This window comes from Coccidioides immitis, assembly GCF_000149335.2.
Source record: "Coccidioides immitis RS genomic scaffold supercont3.5, whole genome shotgun sequence".
NCBI lineage: Eukaryota > Fungi > Ascomycota > Eurotiomycetes > Onygenales > Onygenaceae > Coccidioides > Coccidioides immitis.
The window spans coordinates 2,819,928-2,844,402 of record NW_004504307.1 but is presented as its reverse complement, the minus strand read 5'-3'; the positions used below and the strand labels follow the sequence as shown (position 1 = coordinate 2,844,402).

Sequence of the window (24,475 nt, the reverse complement as noted above, 5' to 3'; positions counted from 1 at the left end):
CATTCTAGCGCCAATCGCTGGTAGTACATATAGTAAATTCGCTCGTGATGACACGTGACTGCAAGCAGACAATGGATGACAATGAGCTATCTGGACGCGACGGTAACTACAAGAAGTAGAATCCTGTGAATAAGAACTTGCTAACCGGCGAACTTGGCCTTTACTTTATCCTCTTTGTTCCTTGTCTTTGTACTCCGTTGCCCCTCTATGTGCCCACATCTACTATGTCTCTTTACCTATAGCCTGGATAGAGAATGAGAGCTTATCACAGTTTCTCTTTTATTTAACCTTTTGTTCTCAGGGCAGTCAAAAATGGAAGTGACCAAGTCTTCATTCAGCCAGGCCCTTCCCAGGATTCTAAACGACATAGCTGAGTCCTGTTGTGTGGCTCTGGACCTGGAATTTTCTGGTATCTTTAGCAAGCAAGATCGAAAACCCTCTACGGATGGTTCCTCGGGTGGTGGCAGAACTCTTCAGTCAAGATACGAAGAGGTCAAGGAAGCTGCGGAGAAGTACCAAATTCTCCAAGTCGGGTTAACCTTTATTAGAGAGGATGTGGATAGGGGTCCGGGCAACTTTCTCCTGGCCTGTCACCTGCTAATTTTGCTGAATAAAAATAGGAACTTATACACTTCGTCCGTATAATTTCAATTTGAATCCAATAATCGATCCAAAGTTGGACTTGGAGAGGACATGGACGTGTCAAAGCAGTGGTTTGTCCTATCTTTTGCTGGCTTTTAGAGTGTGAACCTCGCGGTTATAATGCAATACTAAGACAGACATCAAGCGATCGATCTGCTCCTGCGTAGCGGATTTCGCATGGATGCGCCCTTTATAGATGGCGTCCCGTATATATCGAGAGAGGAAGAAGGAATGGCAAAAGCGAGGGTTCGTGACAGACAAACTCGTCTAGCCGCCATGGATAATATAAACTTCGACAGTCTAGATACAGAGTCTATGGCATTTTTAGAAGAGGCTCGCCGCTTGATCAATGACTGGGTTAGCAAACCTAATGTGAGGTTCACTTTATCCACCCTTGTGCCCAGCTGGGGCTAATAATAGTGAAGAGGAAAGAAGAATACGTTAATATTCCCAGCGCCGAAAAGAGGTCTGCGAATCAGCCTGGAATCAATAACTACCAGAAACGCCTGATTCATCAACTTGTTCGTTCAGACTATCCCGATCTAGTCTCAATTGGCAGGGCTATGTTCGTCCAAATCGTCAAGTACGACAAGAAACGTGAGCTCAATGTACAGGAGGGGCGGATGAGGCAAGTTCGCGAGCGTATCTACAACCAAACGGGCTTTCGGTGGATAGTGGAGGCTATCACCGGCGGCGACCTATCCAGACTCTCCTCCGACGCTTTTGCGGATTCCAGTCGCGACCCTCACGGTCGTAAGCAAAAAGCCTTCGGTCATATCGACTATCTACAGGCGAAACTGAAGTCAAAGCGACTGGTTCTAGTTGGGCATAATATCTTTACTGATTTGGTAAATTTCTACAAATGCTTCATTGGGGGTCTTCCAGATAAAGTAGAGGAGTTCCTCGGTAATGTCCATGAATTGTTTCCCATGATTGTGGACACGAAATACCTGGCAACCCATGACTGCGGATCAGCCCTTCCATCTTCGGCGCTAGAGGAGCTTGATGAATCGTTGCGTTTCAGGGAGCTTCCTACTTTCAGTGAGTAATGAATTTTTCCCTATGAAGGAGGATTGCTAACTTCTATCCCAAGCTACTGACGCCCAGCACACCAAATATGTCGACGAGAAACCTGTCCACGAAGCTGGCTATGATAGTTTGATGACGGCTCGTGTTTTCCTAAGACTTGTCTCCCAGCTTAACGCGAAGGCGGTTGTCACAGAGGGGGCCTCAGAACAAGCCAGTTGCGACGGAGAAGGCGGTGGAGTATCTTTAGACACTGGTGACATTTTGGCAAGGGGTCTGGATATACCATCCTCACGCCCCGTTGAAGAAACGCTGGTAATACGCGAACGAGAATGTTCCCAGACGCCGGTCACTGTTACAAGACAACAACCAGTTATTGCTCACGCAACGAGATTCGACATCCTCGCTGATCAGCCGGATGATATATCGGAATATTTGCGCTCGGACGACGATTCTGTTGAAGAGGATTTGTTCCTCACTTCGGGAGGTGATTTAACAATCGATTCCAAAATTAAGCATGGCAAATTGATACCCCGACTAGACAATGAGTTTTGGAAGGTCTACGGAAATAAACTTCGGATGTTTGGGATTGCAGAGAGGTTTTGCGAGTTGAGGCTTCATGATAAATAAATTTACTTGCTGGGCTAGTAGTTTTCATATAGATTCAAGTCCAGTAAAAATGACTTCAATCTTCCCAGAAGACCCTTTTAGTCTCCACTCACCACTATACCTGTGGTAGTCACATGGGGCAAGTTGTCAAAATGGGTATTGTCAAGATACCGCTCCAGATACTCAGTATCGAGCTACCAGAGTAGCGTCAAGTGCAGATAGTAGGGTGAGCAACCCAACTTCTGCGTCTCGAACAGAAGCTCTACTGGGCAGAGAGCCCCAGATTTAAAATGCCCCATTGCAGCCCGCCACTCCCTTCCATGGCTTTAGCAGAAACACCCCCCAATGAGAGAAGGTACTATGGTATCACTGAGGCGTTTTCATGCCTCTTCAATCTCAGGTAGGGACCAAACCGTCCATAATGAGATGTGAGGCTGTTGAAATAGGAATGTACGCAGTGACTATCTAACAGTACACCTTGGTAAAATCGAAGGTACCGCTAGCGAAAATTGACTGCAATGAAAAACCTTCTCTAGGCACTATAAATGATCAATTGGCTGTGATGTAGAAGAAGCAATTGATGATAAGGATTCGGTGCCATGATGAATATGAAGAGAAAGAGAAGTTTTATTTTTTTTTCCTTGAATAAAAAGTCACGAACCCGCCAAGCCTTTACGTCACGTGCATGGAGAGGGAGCCAATCTTAAGCTAGATTAATTAGGACTAGCGCGCCAAGACAAGAATTTCGTCCATCAGCAGCGAGAACTTTTTGAATCTTCAGTGATGGCAGCGAAAACAGGGAGTGTGCACGGGGAAAAAGGAATTTGCACCATCACGCGAGGAGGATGTCTGCAGGAACAAACAGCGTCAGGCGCGTAGTAACGCTGCTAGGTAATCTTCCAGTTCATGCTTGGATTTTTGGTTCAATTGCAAGCTAACCAGATGGTCTCCAGCGTCTAAACCGACTTTTGACACAGCGATTTGTAAAAGCTGTCAAGAGACCTTGAGTCGCCGCGGATATAGCTCCGCCGCAGCTGCAACAACCACCTCTGCCGCAGACCCTTCCTCAAGCTCTCCAGAACTCCCCTCATCGACGACCTCCACTCCCTCGACAGTCACAACTCAGTCCAGTTCACAACCGGCGTACACCGTCAGAGCAGGCGTCGTTCTCTCGCGTGCTCCTCAAATCACCCGCGACCTCACTCCCTTTGAAAAGTCATTCTACTTCTATCAACGCCGTTTAAACGAGCGCCTTGCGCTTCCCTTTACCAAGTATTTCTATTTTAAGCGTGGAACGCCGGCCGATGTCGAATGGAAACGCAAGTACAAGGAACGTCAAACCGCGGCGAAAGATATCGGCAACTACAATGCCTACTCTAAAGATGCGTGGAACGACGAATTGCTCGTTGGGGCCATTGAATCCGAGCCAGAGCACCAGGTCGAAGCACTAATAGCGGATGCGGAGGGATTTGCGGCTACTGAGGCCGGCGATAGCGGTTCAAAGAAAGAAGAAATCCCAAGACCGCTATCAAGACTTACAGAAGCGGACCAGAAGGGTGATTATAAGAGCTTGGATCGTCTGTTACAGAGAACTCTTTATCTGCTGGTTCAGGCTAAAGAGGGATATTGGAAATTTCCAAGTGTCGTGCTAGAAGGAAAGGAGAATTTGCGAACGGTAAGGGCTTACAGAGGTGGAGGTATAAATTCTTTCGAATCTTGCTAATGGATTTTTAACCTATAGGCTGCCGAACGGGGTCTTTTCCAGTCCGCCGGTCCAAATATGAACATGTGGATGATTGGCTACCACCCGATTGGTCACTATGTCTCCAAGAGCAACAAAGCGAAGACGAACCCTGAGACCGGTGTCCAAATACTCGGTGAAAAGACCTTCTTTATGAAGGGGCGCATTATGGCTGGTCAAGCAGATCTGTCAGCCAGTACCCAGGGAATCGCAGACTTCAAGTGGCTGGCAAAGGAAGAAATCCAACAGCACGTGAATCCACACTATTGGAGTGCTATCAAGAATATGCTTGCCGAGAGATAGGCAGGCGAATCTGTAATGTTATTGGGACTCTATGGTTCATATCGTGAGATACGTGTGGTAGGACAAAAGAGACACGAGTAGACAGTGGTATATATCCGTTGGGAAGTGCTATCTCTTTTCTCCTTTTGATTTTATATACTTTGTACAATTAGACTCTTGTAAAAGGTGAAGGTTCTGCAAGCATGTATATTTCTTGTTTTTAAACATAGTCTGGCTGGTCATAGCAGTCATAACTTGGTTTGGCCATATTTCCTCATTGTCACCACATCCCTGTTGAATTCGATTGCAGGTCTCGACTCCTAACGCCATTTATCCAAGATAGATATAACGCCATTTGAACAACTACAAAAACATAAAAGGCCAAGCGATGAAACAATAATTTTTTACTTCGCTGTGAACTTCTGGCCCTGAATCACTGGCTGTTTCTGCGTACTTTTTGTTGTGCTTAGGCTTTTCCCACACATTGCACATGCTATTATGATAACTTGTTAGTACTTAGCTTAGGATCAAGGACACAATCCCATAAGGAATCAACAACATACCATTCTTTGAATACGCGCATCGCTGGCAGTACTTCCTGCCGGACTCAATCTTGGTCTTGCACGCATCGCATGAGCTAGAATATGCGGCATATGGATTTTTTGCTTTGCTACTCAGGAGCTTATTCTGCAAAGGTGGAGGTTAGCAGATCTGCGATCAGATGTATATCCTTCGTACCGGTCCAAATTAAGACATTGCAGGGAGAACATCACTAAGGAATTTCGTACCTTTGTCACTCCTGCATATCCGGATGTGCCTGAAGGCCTCTTGCTATCGCCACCACCTCCGCCGCCACCCAATGTAGACAGCGTTGACCCATAAAACATATCATTCTTGCGTTTCACTGCTGGGGTGGCTAGTTCGGTCTTCTGCAGCTTCTTTTGACATCTTGAACAGACCATGGTGGTGGTCTGGGCAATTTACGATACGACGATTTCGAGTGCAGCGCTATACTGTGCCACTCCTTGTTCAAGGGGGGGTGAAGAGGGCTGAAGAGAGTCGAAGGATAGTATCACTAAACTACGGAGTAGAGAAAGTCGATATTGAGACTTATTGCCTTAAACGAGTTAAAGAAGATGGTTGTTCGCCTGATGCGCTTGTGATCCTTCGATGTGAGTTTGATGTTGCTGCTGATTGGTTGTGATCTGCGGTCATTCGCCACCGAAGCTGAGCCAAACCCAACCTCATCCTTTCGCCAAAAAAAAGGGGGGCCGTTAAGGGGGCAAACTGCACCACGTATTTCTCCGGTTGCTGAATCCTGGTCTGACTTCAGGTGAAAGCTACAGGAGCTTTGCGAGAAGGCAACAAAGCTCCTCTAGCGAAATTGAGCCCCCTGTGCGGACGCGCCGCGCCGCGAATGGCCTACCAGGAGAATTAACCTCGTATTGAATCGAGAAGCGAAGTTTCCTCCAGGTTGCCGTACCGGCAAACGTGGCCAATACGTCTCAAGAAAGGACCTAGCTGAGATATCTCCTCCAGTTGATCACCATAGAATCTCGAAGATATGTCATTCCAAATCCCGGCACGCTATCCCTTGCCTTGTTCACCGAGCCTGGTGTGCCAGGACCGCTTTGACCTTCTCGAAGCAGATGAATGGGATGTGCCATTTTGGAGTATATTGAAAAAGGCTCTCTCGTTGAAGATCACTGATAGCCATGGTTTGATCAATCTCCTGCAGACGATAGATGTCACTCTTCGTGGCTGTGCCACCACTGATCATGGATTCCTCCAGACATTCCTGAGGGGAATGGGTGAGGCGGCTGAGGGGCAATTTTTCAATAGGGTTTGGCCAGTGCTAGTTGAGATAGCACTGGAGATGCCCTCACTCTTCCCAGAGTCCTCGCTTCCTATTCTCTCCGAGCAACATGACCAAGTAACCCTGTCTAGGCGGCAGGTCGCCTGCCTAGTTGTTCACCAGTTCCTCTGCTCTCTACCATCTCAGCCGTGGCCGACTGATAGCTCTCCAGACTTTCGAATCTGGTATTCGACTGATATCAGGCATCCGAAGGCTGTAGCGGCTTATATATCCTCAGTCTTTACGTACTTTGGGCGCCTCGCAGGATCGAGTCATGGCTCTGACTCCCCATCCTTATTGTCGGCAGAATGGCCAATCATCTTTAGACTGCGAACCCTAGGAGTGCATAAGAGTGCATTACCGCACACCCTACCAATGGGATGTATGCTTCGGCCCATGACGGTGACCTACGAGCCTATCATCTCGACAAAACCCTCTTTACTTGGCATCCCTGATGGGGCGTGCATCGTTTCCGCAAATAAGAACGTTGGTTTTGGTCAGAGCGCTACACAAGAAGAGATGCACGTCGGCTCAACGCCAGAATCCTGTCCGATCGTCCTACTCACCCCAACTCTCCAAGACACTCAGATCTTGGTCGTGCAGGGTGCAGAAGCCATGACTGTCGTGGAGGGTTATGGCCGAGAAGCACGGCTCCTGGAAACATCCTACAAGGACTCCTTGCACGGTGTGCATCCGCATACGTGGCAGCGGCGAGTAATGCTGTTCATGGATGCTCTGGAGTTCGACATGTACGATTCGTCAGAGGGAGTGCCAGACTTGCTTCCGGGTCATACGGACAGGGAGCTCCTGAAGGCGTACAACGCATTCAGTTCACAACAGGGAGGCCACACGTATTCGAGGATCGTCACGGGGTTATGGGGGTGTGGCGCTTTCGGTGGCAACAGGGAAATTAAAACAATCCTGCAGTGGTGTGCAGCGTCCTTAGCCGGTGTCAGATTGGAATTCATTTGTTCTGGGGATGCACAGCGGGAGTTTGCGGACTGTTTGAGGGTATTCACCCAGATGGCATTGGCAAACAAATGGCAGGTCGGACGAGTTCACGACCTCTTACTTAATCTCAAGCCTGATGATGTTAACGCACGGGGCGTGTTTTCCTACTTGGAGCTGTCATATGTCCAGTCTTAAACTTGCAACCAGCGGAGCCCGATATGCACATAGTTCTCCGTTTTCGTCCAACTACTCCGTATGTGGCTCCTAGGCTGCATGGGCACGGACAACCACGTATCCCGCATGACTCGCTTCCATCACAGGCACCACCGTAGCCCAGCATTTTCTTATGAAACGTCCAAGTATGCAAGCCCGCGGACACTGTCTAGGATGAGCCTGGAACCGACATGCGTTTTAGCTCAGAATCTAGATCGACTAGCAAATTTGCGAGCTGCAAATGATGATAGAGAACGCCCCAGCGGGTTTCTTCGGCTCTGGATATTCTGGAAGAGCTCGAAACCCTTGTCTTCTTTACAATGTCAAAAATTGATCTATTCGGTTACATTAACAATATTTTCTGCAAGCGAGCAGGGGTGCTATCAAGATTTTCAAACGAGCTTCAGCACCGCATGAACCTATTACAAGTCGTAATTTCCGGATTGACTTCAAATTGCAATGAGTTTTCCTCCATTTCCCTCCGGAAGACACTGATTCGTTGGCCTTTTGTTCTACCGGTACAGCCTGTGCGGTGTACCATGCAAAAATTCTTATTTCTGGCACGCGGCCCCCAGAAGAATGATAGATTCTGCTCCCTGCATAAGCTGCAGCAATTCAAATAACTTTGTTAATCTGGGAAATTTAGGTCCAAGCGCACAAATTTCAGAGGTGCAAATACCCGTTTCAATTCTCGTTAGACGAAAAGCAAATCATATCCCGTTTGGTGCATCGTATGGGGATCCGTGGCCGGTCAAAAGGCGAATCGCGCTGAAGACGATTTCGCAACGTCTTCCTCTCATCACACACACCATCTCTACCCAAGGAGACCTTGGAGCGAATGCATCCGGCCTGTTTTCCAACACAGACCCCGGGAATGACCTGATAAAACATGCATGACTTAGAGTTGGCATTGCGCCGGGGAGATTCCAAATGCCTGTGATTCCTGCATGAATATCCCGTGTCGTCGACAAAGGGGTTCTTGCTTTTGATAGCCTGCCCCCTGGTGTATGCTATTCTGAATTGTGGCGGGGAGAGCCTGGGAAGTTGAACGCCGGCACGCGCATTCTTAGAACCGCCTGGGACAAGGTTACAAGCCGCTTGTCTGCTCCCACGTAGCGGTCTAGAAAAGAAGGGATATGAGAGCTGAAAGTCTCGTTTGTCTGCAGGAGCGGCACGGTACACGAAGAAAGGCAGTAAGGTCCAACCATACAGACTCCAGAGAACTTCAACAGGGCGGTCACAATCCCTTGTATATATCTGGGAAACATTTTAATCCGCACGTATGATGCATTCTTATTTTTTTTTTTGCTTTTTATTTTTATTTTTTTTTGTTTTCGGTGGAGGGTGAGATGGTGGTCGATGGTCTCTATACTTCGATGCGAAAAAGGCGACTTGGGACACGCATGCTTGCCCGGCAGCGAAGTCGAGAGGCCGAAGACCGGAAGGTTGATCGGGCAAAGCTTGCGAAAAGAGCTGGTCGCCACAGGGGTTTGTTTGGGTGTAAATAGACGGAGAGGCGGTAATCGAAAACCTGGATGGAGGATATGCCCAGCAAGCGGCACAAACTTCCTGCGAAGATAGATAATTTCCTTGCGTTGTCACAAGGAGGTACCTAAGTAAAATCAACCTCGTCAGCACTGAGCGGCGATTTTTCGAGACTGCAGGCAGATCTAAAACTACTTACTCCCTTCGATCCCACGGCGGGGGTTATTCCGCGTGCGCCACCGATTAACGATGTCATGGACACTTTCTACAGAAGCTGGCGAGGATTCGCGCGAGGAAAGCCGTTGTGGCAAACCAGAAAAGAGTGTTTTCCAATGCACGTTCGGACGCTCAGTTGGGAAATATTATCGGGATCAAATATGCCCTCTTTCACTCCTCTCCGAGGAGGATCCGATCCACATGGCAAGATACCTGGTCATGGCCAAGGTCCCACGGAGATCACCCCAGAAACTAACTGACTATCCTCGCTCGAGATCAGGGAGAGCTGCGGTGACTCTGTATACTTAAGGGCTGTCTCTTATCTCAGCTGCGCCAGGCACGCCAACTTCCCTGCTTTTCCCGACTCCACCAGATCTCGCATCGCACGTCCAAGTCCACCCGATCACGCAGTCCGAGGATGCTTTTCACCAATAGAGAGCATCGAAGCTCCGGTCAGCTCCTGGCCATCGTCATCGACCAATGTCGATTTTTACTTCCTTCACACACACACACACACACACACACACACATACCCCACTTTCTATTTTGCCTTCGTGCAGCTAAGGGCACCTGCAAGCTTGAATTTGAACTGGGATGAAGAGGAGCTGTCTTCCATCGGATGTCTTTTCCATTCCCACAGGCCCGGGTCCTCTGACACCCGACCTTTTACGGACGACAGAATGATGTCGACAGCTCATTCGGCTCGACGAGCGTGCGGTAGTACCTCCGACGCAAAAGAGTCCCTCTGGGGCCGTGCCGGCTCGTATCTTACCGCAACCATCCGCTGACACCAACCATGCGCCTGGGTTCAGCCCTGGTTGTTAGCTGGGTGGGACGCTTCTGACAGAATACGCGCTTCCTCTACTCCGTACGGAGTACGATGTATATAGCACTCCGTACATATCAGGTATATGTATGGACTACTAGAGGATGATCTAGGATGATCTTCGAGTGGATGTCAATTAAGGCCCCCAGGATGGCCCCCTCGCTGTGAGTTAGCCACCGCACGCCGCTCGGTTCCTTTCGAGGTGGCTAAACAGTAGCTGTCTCGGAGTCTTTGTGCATCGAACATGCATGCATACCCTCCGTTTTTCTTTTTTCCTTTTTTCCCGTCTCGCCCAATTTATTTTTATTTTTTATTTTTAATTTTTAATTTTCTATTTTTTTGCCCTCCTTTACCTATTTCGAGCATTATGTACGGAGTACTTTCTTTCGATTGATATTCCGGCCATGGCCTGAAAAGAAACAACAAACCCCAAAATTTAATTTATCTTTTCGTTTGGGCTCGTCCGTCGTGTTCCCCATTCCATCCCTGAACTCGCCTGCTGCTGCTGCTGCGGCGTCCGTCAGTCAGTCAGTCTGCCCCCCCCAGTCCAGCCTTGCCAAGCGAGACAGCTTCTGGAGCGGCAAAGCGCGTCACGCGGCCCCTTGTTCGGGCCCTGATGATTTTATCTCCCAGCTGTCAGCCACCAGATATCGCTCCCTTTTCGCCATAATAGTGTCATTGATTCTCCAATTTCCTTCAATTCTCAGCTTTTTTTTTCTTTTTTTTTTTTTCTTTCTCCCTTCTCCCTTTATTTACATTTCTTACCTTTTTTTTTTTTGGGGGGAGGTCAATGCTTCACTCACCCCTTTTGTGTACTCCGTAGACGGTGTTCGCTTTCTCCCTTTTTTCCTTATTCTCTTTCTCCTATTCGAACTTCCTCCCAGCAAGGTATAATTCGCAACTGTGTCCAATTCCGTGCTTGAGTCATAGTTGGGCTGTGGCGATTTCTTGGAATATCCTTTCTTTTCTTACCCGGTGATTCTACCTTTTTGATTTTTTTCAATTGGAAATTTAATTGGCTATTTCGAGAAACGCGACGGGATCCAGTTCAAGGAGTGGTTTGTTCACGGGGACTCAGCTATGCCTCCCGACAGATCGTGCTTCACGGCATTGAATTTACCGCCGGACTTCACTCTCCCAGAATGCATGGACTATTTTACACTCTCCGCCGCCCCCAACACGGACCTCTGGCGCAAACCGCCTAACCGTGAGACCACGACCGCTCCCATCCTCTTCACCTCCTTACGACAGCCCTTTGTGATCGCCGAGGTCACGGTAACGGCCGACTGGGAGATGGAATGGGATCAGGGGGGACTGGTAATATTCGCCGGTCCCGTCCCAAGACCACCACCGCCGCCGTCGCCCCAGCCATCACAACAACAGCAGCAGCAGCAACAGCAGCAGCGACGACAAGCATCCGGATCCTCCACGCAGCAGCAGCAACAACCACCCTCCCAAGCCCCACCGCCTCCCTACCCCAGCCTCCCCACCGGCCCAAACAAATGGGTCAAAGCCGGCCTCGAATTCTCCGCCGGCACCGTCAACGCCTCCTCGGTCAGCGCCACGGCCGACGGGGCCGACTGGTGTCTCTCGCCGCTGGCGCCGCCCAACGTCCCCACGTCGATCACATCGCTGCGCATCAAGCTCGAGCGCATCGGGCACTCGCTGTGGGTGTGGTACCAGATACCGGGCCTGATAAGTGCGCAGGCGGAGCGTACGCCGGGGGCGATAGGGAGTTCGTGGCGGAAGTTGAGGGAGGTGACGTGGTTCTTCTGGGGGGTGGAGGACAAGAGCGTGCATGTCGGGGTGTATGCGAGTCGGCCGGCGAATCTGTCGATGGAGAGCACGATGTGGGCGGCGCGGAACGGGGGAAGATACGTGAGCGGGCTAGACGGGGGTGGAGGGCATGGGGGGCCGGCGAATGGGTTGGTGGTGGAGTTTGAGGATCTGGAAATATTTTGAATGTGCTTGTCCCGTTTTCCTTTTACCTCCATTTTTTTTTTTTTTTTTTTTTTTTTTTTCCCTTGGAATCTTACGCCGTGTGGACTGGGAGTTGGTTGGAGGGGTGCGACGGTGCTTTAGGGGATTGTCTCTTTCTCCGTTCATTTCTTCTTCTTCTTCCTTACTTCTTGGTTTCTTTCCTTTTTCCTTTTTCTTTTCTTTTTCCTTTTTCTTTTCTTTTTTCCCCCCCGCCTCGTCTTCATTTGATGCCAGGGTGTTCACGCATCTTTGCTGGCTTCGTTTCTGGTTCCTAGATATCTGTCTTATTACATGTATCCTAACCCCTTCTGTCAGTAACGATGTATGAATGAATGACCATGGAATCAGCTGTCTCTCTCTCTCTCTTCCCACCTCCCTCTCTCTCTTCCCTCCTCTCCCTCCCTCTCTCTTGTAATCCGTTTTGATACTTCGAACGCTGGCCGCTTTAAGCCCTGCTTACCTAACATAGAGTCACATGATCTGACGTCGGCAAAGTCGGCTTTCTCTCGACGCTGATTGGCCAATGGGGCAGGTGGGGGCATCCCGACGGTCATGTGAGCAGCTCCGCCCGGTGTCGGCTCCGGAATAACGTTTTAGCGGAAGTTTGGCTGGCTGAGCGGGCGGAAGAGCTTTTTTGGGCCGCGGCATGCAGTGAATTCAACGGTCAGACAGGAAAGGAAAAAAAAGCACGCGCGCGCGGGGAGAGATGCACATTTTATCCTGACGTCTGGGGTGTCCTGTGGCTGTAGATGATTCGTCGCTTGAAGAGGGGGAAAAAAGCTCGAGGAGCACAATATCACGCAAGAGAACTGACCAACGGGGTGGGATTCGGCGGCGGGCCCCTCCCCGGTGATGAGCAGCACTCCAGTCACAGGCGGTGAGGAGGTTTGGATCGGGAGGAAGAGAGGGGGGTGGAAATTGTGAGCAGGGTGCAGGCTTTCTCCACATCGAGCTGCCAGAGTGACGCTATTTTCTGCCGCGTTCGACCGGGGGGGTGGTTTGGACCGTAAGACGGAGGACGGGAAGACAGAGGAGGTCCTGATTGTGAGGTAGAGTAGAGCAGAGAGATATACATCAGCCGTCATCTGTAGTATCTTCTGTAGCAATACTCTTGAAGCAATACTCCGTCCTCTCTGCACTGAAGCAACAAAGCTGCTCTCTCTCTCTCTCTCTCTCTCTCTTTTTCTTCTTTCTTTTTTTCTTCCTACCCTGCGAGCCGCCAAGTCCCCGTCCGGCGTGCATCTCCGTGCCAACCGCCACCAGCGCTAAACGCCTTTGGGAAGTCTCTCTCTCCACCAAACCAGCTGCGGCGTGATCCATTTGTTTTGCCTGCAAAAATCCACACACACAACAGAGTGGGCTTTTTTTTTTTTTTTTCTTTTTTTCTTTTTTTTGTGCTTAATTCTTATTTTTGCTTCCCGCGATTTGCTCAGAGCTTGTGTGTGTGTGATTGTGCATTTCCCCAAGCTCCCTCTCGTGCATTGGTTCGGCCTTTTTTTTTCCCTTTTGCTTTTTTCCCTTCTTCCTTTCCCACACAAACCCCCGCCCTCCAATCCATTCCTCTGCAGCAAACCAATCTCGCCTCTTAAAATCTTCCCTTCTTCTTCCCCTCACCATCCTCCAAAACGCCCTCGCGCCTGTGATTCCACCCTTCACGCAAAAGCAAAAGAAGAGCTCATTCCATTGCACTGTACACTTTGCAACCTGGGAGGCGTCTTTCCTGTCTTTTGTTTTTTTTAATTTATTCCTTTTTTTTCCTTTTTATTTTCTTTCCTTGTCTTGTATAATCCTTGCTTTTGTTTCAAGCAGAGGATAAGGAGGGAGAAACGAAGAGGAACAAGAAACAGAAGATAGTTGATATACCCAGAATATCAGCTTGTGTGTAACATTAAAGCTTCCCAAAAAAAGCCCCCTTCGACTCTGGAACCTTGCCGAACGCGAACCAACAACGTTAGCCCTACCTCCTCTGTCCTCTCTCCCCCCCTCTCTCTCTCTCTCGCACGCACGCACGAACTCCCCTTTTTTTTCTCGACTCCCCCTTGCATCACGACAGTTACGAGTCCCACGAAAAAAAGAAAGGAGAACAAATAAAAAAGAAAAAAAAAAGGAAGAGGCACATCCGTCATGACTGAAGACTCGAAGCAATCCGTTAGAATCGCAGTTCGGCGCCCTACCTCCACCCCATCCATCTTCCTCGTCGCGTCCTTCACCGACCCCGCCTGGGATCCCGTCGAGCTCGAGGCCAAGCCCGTCACATCCGCAGACGCGACATCAGAGGCGTATGAGTTCTCCAAGTCGTTCGAGCTAGCTCCGGGCAAGTACCAGTACAAGTTCCGTGCCGGCTCAGGGGATGCCTGGTTCTGTGATACAGATGTGCCCACAGGTAGGGATCTTTCTGTCCTCTCTTTCTTCTTTCCTCTCTTTCTTTCCTTTGTTCCATCACATTGCTCTCCCCGTACTGACTTCTACTTCCCCCCCCTTTCCAATCAATAAAGAAGTGGATAACGATGGCAATATGAACAACGTATTGCTAGTCGAAACCGCATCCGATTCCAAGAAAGACGACCCGCAGGCTGGGCAGTCCAAGTCGGATAACACGACGGAAAACGCTGAGACGGTGGTGGCTTCTGACGAAACAACCGAAAAGGCGGCAGCGGACAAGGAATCGAATGGTGTAAACGGCATCGTTGCAGAGAAAGCCGATCCGGAACCAAAGGAAGCTTCAATCCCCGCCGAAGAAGCTCCAGAGAAGGCTGAAAAGGAGTCCACTGGCGGTGAAGATGTCGCGGAACAGCCCACCACCGTCTCCGAAGCAATAGCAAAGGGCACGCCGTCGGACCTGAAACCGGCCGACGATTCGCAACCCAAGGCTGACATCAAGGATGAGGACGTGTCCGTCAATGGTGGCCCGGTCGAGAAGAAACTGGAGGTACAGGAAGCGGAGACTGAGAGTCCGCAACCTGAAAAGAAAGAGCCGGAGGTCTCTCCTGACTCCTCCGCTGACCCAATTTCATCTGCAACCGAAGGTAGGTCCTATCTCCCTCCCTAAGCCTAAGAATCCTAAAACTCACGGGAGAGTAGCAGAATCTCCTGAGCAAGCTGAACCAGAACCGTCCGAGCCCAAAGCTGAGGAGCCTAAGGCGCCCGTAGAGCCTGAGATCCAACCGACGTCCGAGGTCGAGAAACAGGCGGAAGCAACCGAGCCAAAGGATGAATCGCCAGCTGTATTGAATCCCGAGGCCCCTCAACAGCTAACAGAAACCGCAAAGGATTTGGAGTCAAGACCCCAAACCCCAGCGAGCATGTCAAGCTCCACAAGATCCCTGAACCCAGCCGCTCCCGCATTCGTGCCAGGGAAATTCACGCCAGTGTCTGTTCCGAACCCGGTCGAAACCGATGACGCGGCGCCCAAGGACGATAAGGAATCGCAACCACCTGCGCCAGAAGAACCTAAGGTAGCTGAAAAGGTGCCCGAGGCAAGCACGGCCGGCGACGAAGTGGATAAGGACAAAGAAGAGGTTGTAGCATCATCGAAGCCGGAAGAAGACGTGGCCCAGACGACCACCACCACCGCAGAAGAGCCCAAAGAGACTCCTGCTGCGGAGCAACCTGCTATGGATGCTGTCAAGGAGGTTGAGAAACCAGCCGAACCTGCGGCCCCAGAGCAAACGGAAGAGCCTGCTGAGGAAGCACCAAAGGTCGAAAAGGCTCCAGAGGTCGAGACAGCCGCCGCCGCAGTTTCAACCGATCCTATTCCCGAAGCTACTGCAGAAGCAGTAACGGAAGATAAAGAGGAAGAAAAGAATGTTTCCACAACTGAAGCACCGTCCGAGCCACTGGCTGAAAACGTCACCGCATCTGCCACCGAGACCGTCGAGGAATCGGCGCAGAAGGACGATGAAGTTGTTCCATCTTCCAAGACCGAGATCGAGGAGAAGGAGGTTCAACAGCAGGAAAAGCCTGTAGATGAGGTTCCCGTGGCAGAAGATTCTCCTGCCGAACCGGAGCCCGTCAAAGCATCAACCGAACCGGCTGACGAAAAAGCTGCGCCAACGGAACCACCAGCCGCCAAAAATGCGGCCGACGGCGAAATTCTGGCCGAGAAAGACGATGCACCTGTCAAGGAACCAACCTCTGGCGACGAGGAACCTTGCGATGAGCAAATTGCCTCGACCGCAGGTACAACTCCAATCGAAGCGGAACCCGCCTCCGAACCAGTGAAGGAGGACGAGAAGCGCGACGACGAAGCTCGTCTCCCTGCTGAGCCCGCGCCAGAGGAGAAAGCTGCCGTTGCAGATGCCAAAGACTCTCCAGCCGAAGCGACGGACGGGGTTGCGCAGGAGAAACAAGCTGAGGAACCGGAGCCGCAAGCCAGCAAGACCGATGCCGATGACGTCATCCAGACGGAAGCAGCCGAGGCAGAGCCGCAGCCGGAAGAACAAAATGCCGACGCTAAGCAGGATCAGGAAACTGCAACTTCAGGCGTGGAGTCCGCTGAGCCAGCGACCGCTTCCGAGGCTGCTGTCGACGAGGACACGGTTGCAACCAAGAAGCTCAAGGAAGCGGAGGTAGCTGATACGGTTGCTGCCGTAGAACCGGTTGTAGAAAAGGAAGACACCGTTGCACCATCGCCAGCACCAGCACAAGAACCCGCTAAGACACCGAATGAGCAGGTCGAAGCTCAGGAAGATGTCGTCGAGGATGAGCCGGCCCGGGATGCCGCAGCCGAAAAGGCCGTGGAGCAGGTACCACAAAAATCGATGGATCCTGTCGAGACTCTTGACGTGAAGGAAGTTACTCCTGTTGAACCTTCCGACAAGGCCCCTGTCCCTGACACACCAGCTGTTGTTGATGAACAGCCAGAGGTTACGGCCCCTGCTGATGCTGAGAAGGAAGCTACGGAAGTTCAACAAGAGCCTGCTTCAAAGCCGGACAATGAACCCGAGCCACAGCCAGAAGCACCCACTTCCACAGAGGCATTGGAGCCAAGTGCCGATCCAGAACCAAAGGCAGAGACTCCTGAGGTTTTGGAGGCAGAGATCAACGCCCCTGAAGAACCGGTCGTTCAGGACGACGTGAAGGAACCGGAAGTCCCGGTTACCGCAGAACCAGTGCCGGCGGCCAAGGAAGAATCAAAACCTGCGGATGAGCCCGAACCGTCGACTGATGCGACAGCCTCTGAGAAGATTGAGGCTGAGCCTGCAGTTGATTTGAAAGCTGAGGAAACTCCGGCAGACACGCAGCCAGAGGAAAAGGTCGATCCAACACCCGTTAAAGATCAGAGCGAGGAGACCCCCGTGACTGTCGTCGATGAGCCAACAACCGGTGGCGAAGAGGCAGGCGCTTCCGCTGCACCAATCGCTGATGAGCCTGCCGAAGCTGAAAAGCCTGCAGATCTCGAGAAGGCTGAGGAGCCCGTCGAAGTCTCCAACGATGTTACTCCAACTCCTGAAACCAAAGCCATTTCTGAGACCCCAGACGACGATGAATCCAAGCCGAAGGAATCACCTGTGCAGCCTGCTCCTGAACCCGAATCCACTCCAGCCCCTCCCGTAGTTGAGGATAAGGCGGAACCGCAGGAAGAGTCGAATGCTGCTGATGTAAACGTCGCTGTGTCTGCATCTGATGAGCCGGCCGAAAAGTCTGTTGGAGTCCCCGTTCAAAAGGACGAACCGGAGCCGTTGCCGAAACATGAGGAAGAAGCCAAGGATGAACCCTATACCCCTCCGGCCGGACCTGTCGCAAGCGAGGAACCTCAAGTTGAGCCTGTTACAGCTGAGACTCTGCCCAAGGACTCCGACGTCACCGAAGACGCGCCCAGAGCTAATGGTGTCAATCCCGTGGTTGCCGTGGAGGAAGTGGCCGAATCTACCCCTGAATCTCTTCCATTAGCAGCCGACACCACATCACATGTCACTGTGGAAGATGCTCCTAAGGATGAGACTCACGTTCAAGACAAGTCTCTTCCTCAAGCTCCTTCTCAGACTACCGAGACCGCTATCCCTGAAGAGTCTCCCGCCCAGCCACTCGAATCGACCCCAGTCGCCAAGTCAGAGCCCCCAGTTGTGGAACCTGTAGTGCAGCAGAAGGTTATCGATGACAACGTTGCCACGATGCCTGCCAACGAAGAGACCAAGAAAGACGTTCCTTCTCAGAGAGAGGAGCAACCGGAGAACCCCGCCAAGTCGGCAGAAGTTATCCCACCACAAGCCGCCTTGAAGCCGGCCGAGCCCGCCCCGGCCGACGCTGGCTCTGCCAAAGAACCCGTTTCTCAACAGGCACCCATTGCTGATGCCCGGAGCGAACCATCATCGATGTCCGATGCAAATGCAAAGAGTGCAACACCTATCGTCGACGCCATCAAGGCAGCCACTGCTGCAGAGCCTGCTTCGAAGGACGATGCAAGCAAGCCCGTTGCCAAGGACGCCGATGAGCCTCAACGCCCACCAACTGCGAATCAATCCGTTACATCTCTGACGACACATAAGAGGGAGAGCTTTTTCAGGGCTTTATGGCGTGCCGTCTTCCTTAATTTCTTCGGAGGTCTGTTCGGGGCATTCCGTCGCCGCGAGAGACCTCCTCAGTAAGGAATTAATGCTGTTTTCTCAACCCTCATTTGTTCGGGCTTTCTGAGTTTGCAATTTTCCTTTTCGTCTGCCTTCCAGGACACCACCCACCGCTTGTTTAATTTAACACCTGTGGCCATCCTACGAAGGCTTCTACCTGCTCCGACAACTACGCCAATTCCGGCGCAGATAATGATCAACGATTTCCCTGGTCTTTGTTTGAGTATCCAAATTTGCTGGTTTTCCGTGTGTATTCTACTCTCTTTTTTTGTCTCAAGATATCCCAATCCATATGTCCCTGTTAATAGTCTTCAGCGCGATGTCCTTCTAGTCAAGTTTGGCCAGTCGTCGAGAAAAACAAAATTGGTACATACCTCTCACACGCTCTACTATTTGAAATAAAATGACTGCTTCTCCTCTCAAAGACTCCTTGTTGGTTGGCCGTATAGAACGAATTTTTCGTTCTATTCATCTGTTTTTATCATTTCAGCAGCGATTCTGGTCGTGTTTATAACTTTGATAAGTCTTTTCGCTTTGAATCTTTGGGCATAGCATCCAAGGGCGAGTGAGGAGTCCGCATAAAAGTTTTCTTCAGTACTTTTCAAATAGTAAAGATGCTGCATCGCTATCGCGGAGTCAGTCAATTGCGGGAGGGCCAATACCCTATTTCTTTGCTTTGTGGGCTGGAATCTGCCCTAGATATTAGCAGGAGCTTTACGATTACCATAATCTGATAAGCTTCTGAAGCTTGGCTGGAGTATCACTCCTGTTGACATGGCTACCATTTTCCTAATCCCGTTAGCGCGGTATCGATATCAAATGTGAATGTCAACATTGTTTACCTGGCAGCATGTTTTTATGTCTTCCTTCCTTTGCACTCTGGGCCATCATCCTTCCAAAACAACCCAGCTTCCGCAGCAAGACGCGTTTTCAAACTGCGTTTCTTGTTCACATTTCTGAGTACCGCAAGAGATCTCCTGTCAGCCATCAGGCTCTATTTGTGCTTTCTTGGGCTTCTTTTTTTTCCATTGAACTAGATTCTTCCTTGTGGCACTTGAACATGGAGAATCAGCAGAGTCCTGAAACAGTCTCTCAACCTCCTGGGGTCTCTGGACATGGACCCGTTGTTGTGCACTTCCCCCCGGCGCAACCCAAGCAACCCGAATTGCGGCCCCAAATCCAAGGAGACACGCCAGATGAGGATGTTGGGAAAACCCATGAAGTTGACAGGCCCCCAACAACCTTGCCTTACGCGGATGTGGCTCGCCGTGCCATAGCAGAGCCAAGTAAGTGGACTCTTTTGGCTTTCTTTTCCAAAATAGCGAACTGGTATATTGACTGATGAATGCCCACAAGGCCCACTGGTTATTGTGAAGAGGTCTGCCCCCAAAGCTACTGGTCAGTTCGAAGACCCTATTGCTTTTCCAACTTTAAATGAGTCAAGAATGCGTGCTGCAAGCGAGCCTAAGAGGGCTTCTCGTCGTTGTCGATCGAGACATCTCCAACTCTCCCCACCCTCCAGCAAGGAAAGCGAGGGAGGAGAGGGCAGTTCGAGGGACATGGAATCTCCTAGGAGGGAGATCGAAACCGTTGTGAATTCCCCGAAGGTACCAGATTCTCCTGCTCAGAACCAAGTCAAGAGCCCGGAATATAACAAGCCGATGTCAGCATTGCAAAATCCAGCAGAGCCAGAGGAACTCACTAAAGATAAATTGGAAGACCAGAGCTTTAACAAGGGATCAGAGGCTTCACAGCCTTCAACTGAGCTATCTTCTGAAGACCCAGTTGTTGAAAACAATGAGCAGTCGTTCATTGCACAGCTCAAAGCAACATTCAACATTGTTGAAAAGAGTCAACCTGGACCCATTGATGTTGTGAAGAGTACCCAGTTGGGAGGAGAAAATAAACAATCGCACACAAACAACCCCTCACCCAGCGCCGAGAGTGCTCGGCAGCTGAACTGCGAGGCTAAGGTCTTCTTCCCCAAGCCTAAAGCATCAGCTGGTCCCAACTGTTTATCGTTGCCAGCAATCAACCCTTTTCAGGAAGGGTCGCGTTCTTCCCCCTCCTCGCCATTTCATCCGCGTACGATTTACAAAGGCTCATCCGTTCCGCCAACGCCATTGCAGGAGGTGACATTTGACGCTGCGGAAAATCCTCCCAGCCCGCCAGAGCCGAGTCACACGCGCCGATCCAGCAGCGAAACTGTCATAGCTGTACCAGACGGAACACCACAGAACGCAATTCAAGGTATCATCATGGGAGGTCCGGCGCTTAGCCCGACGCGTCAGGGAACATACGCTACGGAACGGAACCCGGAGATTGTTGAGCACAGGAGCGTCCCTAGCATGCATGGAGTGGTGGATGTTGGTGTTCCGGAAAATATGCCACTCACTGTTGGTTGGGACCAAGGTCACATGCACGGCAATTGGCACAGACTCTCTGCTCCTTACTCTCCATCAATCTACGATACAGCGTCGACTCTACTTCGTCCAGAGTTTGGCTCGATTTATCCCCCTCCGGAAGCAGCAGCAAGTAGAATGGCACATGTGGCCATTCCATGCGAGAACCTAGACAGGCTTTTCTGTCAAATCCAGGGGTTGTCAAGTGAGCTTGGTTTGGTGCGGGCAGAAGTCCAGGCTCAGACATTCCAGCTGCAGCAGCTTACCGCGCATGTCAACGTCCTTCGTAGCCAGAACGGCTTTATGGAAAATCAGTTTTCGGTCCCCACTCCAACTGCCGCCTTTCGAACGCCGCCATACACCGGAACAAATGAATTCCAGAACCGCAATGGCAGCACTGGGAGTCCTATTGGACGAAGTGCTTATCACCAACCCCAAGTGAGCAACGCGACAGTTCACGAAAATGGTGACTGTGCTTCCATGCCCGTTGGTCGTTTGCCTGAGGGATCCGTATCTGGAAATCATGGCATCCACATTCCTGCTCCTATTGCCAAAGATTCTGTCGATGGTACGGTTGACAACACGGTCAACCAGTCTGCAACCTATGCTGGACGTCGGAACCCAAACCGTCCTATCACCATTGGAGAAAAGCAGAAAGATCCTGCTAACAAACCTCGACGTGGACCTGCAGCTGGATTTGGAAAGACTAAGCATAATCGGCCAACAAAGCAGTCTCCTGACCCCCAGGCAAAACCAATGATTGTCAATAGCCCTGTGAAGCACCGTCGAACAGTCTCGAATCGGAGCCAGCAAACCTCGCAATTTAACCCCTTTGTGCCTCCGTTCAACCCAGGAGAAGGTCAGGAGCATACAACCCACAATGATACTACCCATCGCCGGGGTAGATTCGGAAGTGACAGCGCTCAATCGCACTTTGCTGGTACTTGGGGTGGTACAAGAAACTGGTATCATCACGCTTATGGCAATGAGAATGCGCAGAATTAAGTAGCCAATCGGTATTTTTGACAAAGCCAACAAACTCAGGCTTCCTAGAGATAAACCTGTGAGCGTTGGAATACCGGAATTTGGACAATTTGCCACTTCTCTATGTCTTACGTCCTGTCTCTATTAGGTTCCTTTGGTGATGGAAATTTGTATTAATTGCCCATGTCTGCATTTCTGTTTACAGGTTTGTAATGCTTGTGATTCTTTTGATTAATTTTTCACCTAGCAAGTTCATTCGACACTGCAGTGAGATAAAGATTAACTAGCACCCTGGTCTTCGGGCATGTTCTGTTTTGCTATCATGGTTTGTTGTTTGATGCCCTTTTTCTTCTGCGAGTATGTCCGTTGATGACGTGACGCATGGTATGGTTGAGCGAAGCGTTTTAATGACTCTGATTTGAAAATTACTGATGTCTGGGTTTCCCCATAATGTATTCGAGAAAACAAAACTGCTAAGTAATTCTAAATCAAAATGCGACATGGATATTTTGATTCGACCTCCAAGTAACTCATTTAACGCTCATAATTATCTTTTCGATGCCTCGAGATGCATCACGAATCTCCGGGCAATAATGTACCCTCAGTAGTTCTCCCTCCCATACAGTAGCCGCAAATACATTACTCGCCTCGACATCCACTGCATTCGGATTGAATACCCCGTCTCCTTTTCGCTCCTCCGTATTCCACAAGGGCGCGATCTTGGGGGCATGCATCTTCACTACGCGATTCAGCAGAGAGAGTACCGCTAGGGCAGATTTCTCAGGTAATTGGAGTACGCTCGTCATGAGACGCTTTGTAAACCCGGCAACACGTATCGGCGTCGGGGCATTAGTGCCTTTGGCTGTGAGGATAGGTTGGAGGCAGCGGAGCAGCAGGACCGTAGGAGTCTGGAAGTTGACCTTCTTGTCCTTTCCTGATATATCGTCGGCACCAGCGTTGGTGGATCCTGGATCCGGGAGACGGAGGGATTTACTGGGATTATATTCTATGTCTGGGTTCAGAGAGGCAGGGTAAAGTGATTGATAGAGATGCGAAATAAAGAAACTGAGGTCGAGATGGAGGCTCGAGGCAGCTTTGCTGGCGTCTTGGCCTTCAAGCAGGGCGAATGCGGTTGTTGAGCAAAGCAGGACTTCGCGCGTGGTGTTCCTGGATATGGCGTTTTCCTGATCTGCATTTCCATTCGTCTCTTCATCGGTTTGGTCTGGGTGGCTTGATTCGGATATCAGCTCTCTAAGAACTTCGAGCAGGTCGCCAAAGAAATCTTGATTAATCAAATGGGCATATTTTGCAAGGCCCTCCAACGTGGCGCCCATCAAAGAAGCACTTCGAAGTTTCAGAATCCGAAAATATGTGGTGAAAACAGACTTCAACGTTTCTGCTTGCATCTTGTCCCGTTGCTCGTGCTTGACGAGGGCATCCGCCTCCCTAAGGTCTTTCGCGGCAGCCTTCTGTTCTCGCAGCAGTTTCCGGGTCTTCTTCGTTCTGAACTCACGTTTCTCTTTGATTTTCTTGCCTTTATACGTATTGACCTCGTCTTCGTTCCTATCTATCCCATCCTTGGATCCTTTGGACGAAAATTCTGATAACAGGCGCAAGTGGAGGAAAGTATCCAAGACGCTAGGATGAATATTGAAATCCTTAGCTTTCATCATTTTGGCCAAAAGGCTAACAGCCTCCATGGATACTATCCCATCTTCATCATTGGAGAAAATTTCCTTCAGCGCCTCGCGAGACTTTATAGAATCGGCGTCAAGTTGGCGACGCGAGAGCTGAGACACAAGGATCTTCAACAGTTCTTGTCGACAATTGAAATGTGGAACAGCATCCAACAAGCTATATGCGCAGTTTATAGCAACGGATTTAAGACTATCGTCATGTTTCGATCTCGAAAAGGAAATCAAATCTTGAACGTAATTGCGGTACCCAGAAAGAAGCGCCTGCTCGTAGTTTCGAACTTTTCGAACCTCCTTCGACACTTTAACAGCTAGCTCCGCATCTCCAAGCGGCCTTATTTTGTATCCTGGAATGACATCTCTGTAGACCGCAGCCTGTGTGGCCAGCGCTAGTTTCTTCACCGCCAGCAATGATGAGGCTTTAACCATCTCCGCCAGCTTCTTAAACAAATCTATATGTTCTTCCGGATCTTCATTTATCAGCGTCGCGATTTTTGCAAGTTCTTCCTTTGCTTGTATAATCTGTAGTTTCGGAGGTACTTGCGACACAGGCTGTTCGACGGCTTCGGTGGTCGCTGGAGCGTCATCTTCAGATTCTTCGTCCGAGTCGAAGGGACTAAGGGATTCGGGCTCTGAATGGGCGGGTTCTTCGACATGTTCTATAGCTCCTTCTGCGGTCTTTATCGGCAATCGAGTTCGCTCTTTATCCTTCTTGCTGCCCTTCCTCGGCCTCCGTTCATAGTCTTGTTCGAGGTCCCATTGCGAGGCATTGGCGTAAAAGCTGTTCAGAGTAGATGGAGCAGTGGTTTTTCCAGTGGGACTGAGACGTCTCCTCTTTGCAGCATGGCCCGGCGCCATCTTCAGGATTGTTCTCGGCTGATGTTGGAAGGCAGATGCGGAGGAGCTCGTCCTGGGAGATTTTCCGCCGAAATTTTGATCGGTGCCAAGACCGGAAGCTCGACTGATAAGAAAATTATCGCAACTCCTGCAACACCATCCGCAA

General features: G+C 50.3%; 10 protein-coding genes across 10 annotated transcripts; 7 read left to right on the top strand and 3 right to left on the bottom strand.

Annotated features, from left to right (window-relative positions):
- Nucleotides 1–312: 312 nt before the first annotated feature.
- Nucleotides 313–2,466, top strand: CIMG_09425 (CAF1 family ribonuclease; the record flags this gene model as incomplete). Its single annotated transcript, XM_001239803.2, has 5 exons — nucleotides 313–565; nucleotides 621–713; nucleotides 776–1,014; nucleotides 1,068–1,683; nucleotides 1,736–2,466. The coding sequence occupies 5 exons, from the start codon at nucleotides 313–315 to the stop codon at nucleotides 2,296–2,298; spliced, it is 1,764 nt and encodes a 587-aa protein (XP_001239804.2). The 3' UTR covers nucleotides 2,299–2,466.
- Nucleotides 2,467–3,072: 606 nt separating this feature from the next.
- CIMG_09424 (mitochondrial 54S ribosomal protein YmL17/YmL30) lies at nucleotides 3,073–4,491 on the top strand. The gene is made up of 3 exons (XM_001239802.2): nucleotides 3,073–3,168; nucleotides 3,231–3,952; nucleotides 4,019–4,491. Exons 1-3 carry the CDS (start codon nucleotides 3,123–3,125, stop codon nucleotides 4,319–4,321), a joined length of 1,071 nt encoding a protein of 356 aa, XP_001239803.1. The 5' UTR covers nucleotides 3,073–3,122; the 3' UTR covers nucleotides 4,322–4,491.
- A 213-nt stretch (nucleotides 4,492–4,704) lies between these two features.
- On the bottom strand, nucleotides 4,705–5,262 carry CIMG_09423 (cript family protein; the record flags this gene model as incomplete). The annotated part of the gene is made up of 3 exons (XM_001239801.1): nucleotides 4,705–4,793; nucleotides 4,864–4,987; nucleotides 5,089–5,262. 3 exons carry the CDS (start codon nucleotides 5,260–5,262, stop codon nucleotides 4,705–4,707), a joined length of 387 nt encoding a protein of 128 aa, XP_001239802.1.
- A 277-nt stretch (nucleotides 5,263–5,539) lies between these two features.
- Nucleotides 5,540–7,301, top strand: CIMG_09421 (poly(ADP-ribose) glycohydrolase; the record flags this gene model as incomplete). The annotated part of the gene is made up of 1 exon (XM_001239799.2): nucleotides 5,540–7,301. Exon 1 carries the CDS (start codon nucleotides 5,865–5,867, stop codon nucleotides 7,299–7,301), a length of 1,437 nt encoding a protein of 478 aa, XP_001239800.2. The 5' UTR covers nucleotides 5,540–5,864.
- Nucleotides 7,302–7,639: 338 nt separating this feature from the next.
- On the top strand, nucleotides 7,640–8,216 carry CIMG_09420 (uncharacterized protein; the record flags this gene model as incomplete). Its single annotated transcript, XM_001239798.1, has 2 exons — nucleotides 7,640–7,853; nucleotides 7,966–8,216. The coding sequence occupies 2 exons, from the start codon at nucleotides 7,640–7,642 to the stop codon at nucleotides 8,214–8,216; spliced, it is 465 nt and encodes a 154-aa protein (XP_001239799.1).
- On the bottom strand, nucleotides 7,643–9,094 carry CIMG_09419 (uncharacterized protein). Its single transcript, XM_001239797.2, has 2 exons — nucleotides 9,004–9,094; nucleotides 7,643–8,931 (listed from the first exon to the last, which is right to left on the bottom strand). Exons 1-2 carry the CDS (start codon nucleotides 9,058–9,060, stop codon nucleotides 8,686–8,688), a joined length of 303 nt encoding a protein of 100 aa, XP_001239798.2. The 5' UTR covers nucleotides 9,061–9,094; the 3' UTR covers nucleotides 7,643–8,685.
- Nucleotides 9,095–10,889: 1,795 nt separating this feature from the next.
- CIMG_09417 (uncharacterized protein) lies at nucleotides 10,890–11,808 on the top strand (the record flags this gene model as incomplete). Its single annotated transcript, XM_001239795.2, has 1 exon — nucleotides 10,890–11,808. The coding sequence occupies exon 1, from the start codon at nucleotides 10,927–10,929 to the stop codon at nucleotides 11,806–11,808; it is 882 nt and encodes a 293-aa protein (XP_001239796.1). The 5' UTR covers nucleotides 10,890–10,926.
- A 1,534-nt stretch (nucleotides 11,809–13,342) lies between these two features.
- On the top strand, nucleotides 13,343–18,413 carry CIMG_09416 (uncharacterized protein; the record flags this gene model as incomplete). Its single annotated transcript, XM_001239794.2, has 3 exons — nucleotides 13,343–14,209; nucleotides 14,322–14,852; nucleotides 14,908–18,413. The coding sequence occupies exons 1-3, from the start codon at nucleotides 13,951–13,953 to the stop codon at nucleotides 18,411–18,413; spliced, it is 4,296 nt and encodes a 1,431-aa protein (XP_001239795.2). The 5' UTR covers nucleotides 13,343–13,950.
- Nucleotides 18,414–19,452: 1,039 nt separating this feature from the next.
- Nucleotides 19,453–21,799, top strand: CIMG_09415 (uncharacterized protein; the record flags this gene model as incomplete). The annotated part of the gene is made up of 2 exons (XM_001239793.1): nucleotides 19,453–19,678; nucleotides 19,749–21,799. The coding sequence occupies 2 exons, from the start codon at nucleotides 19,453–19,455 to the stop codon at nucleotides 21,797–21,799; spliced, it is 2,277 nt and encodes a 758-aa protein (XP_001239794.1).
- Nucleotides 21,800–22,308: 509 nt separating this feature from the next.
- CIMG_09414 (nuclear export protein Noc3) lies at nucleotides 22,309–24,330 on the bottom strand (the record flags this gene model as incomplete). Its single annotated transcript, XM_001239792.1, has 1 exon — nucleotides 22,309–24,330. The coding sequence occupies one exon, from the start codon at nucleotides 24,328–24,330 to the stop codon at nucleotides 22,309–22,311; it is 2,022 nt and encodes a 673-aa protein (XP_001239793.1).
- Between the last annotated feature and the right edge of the window lie 145 nt (nucleotides 24,331–24,475).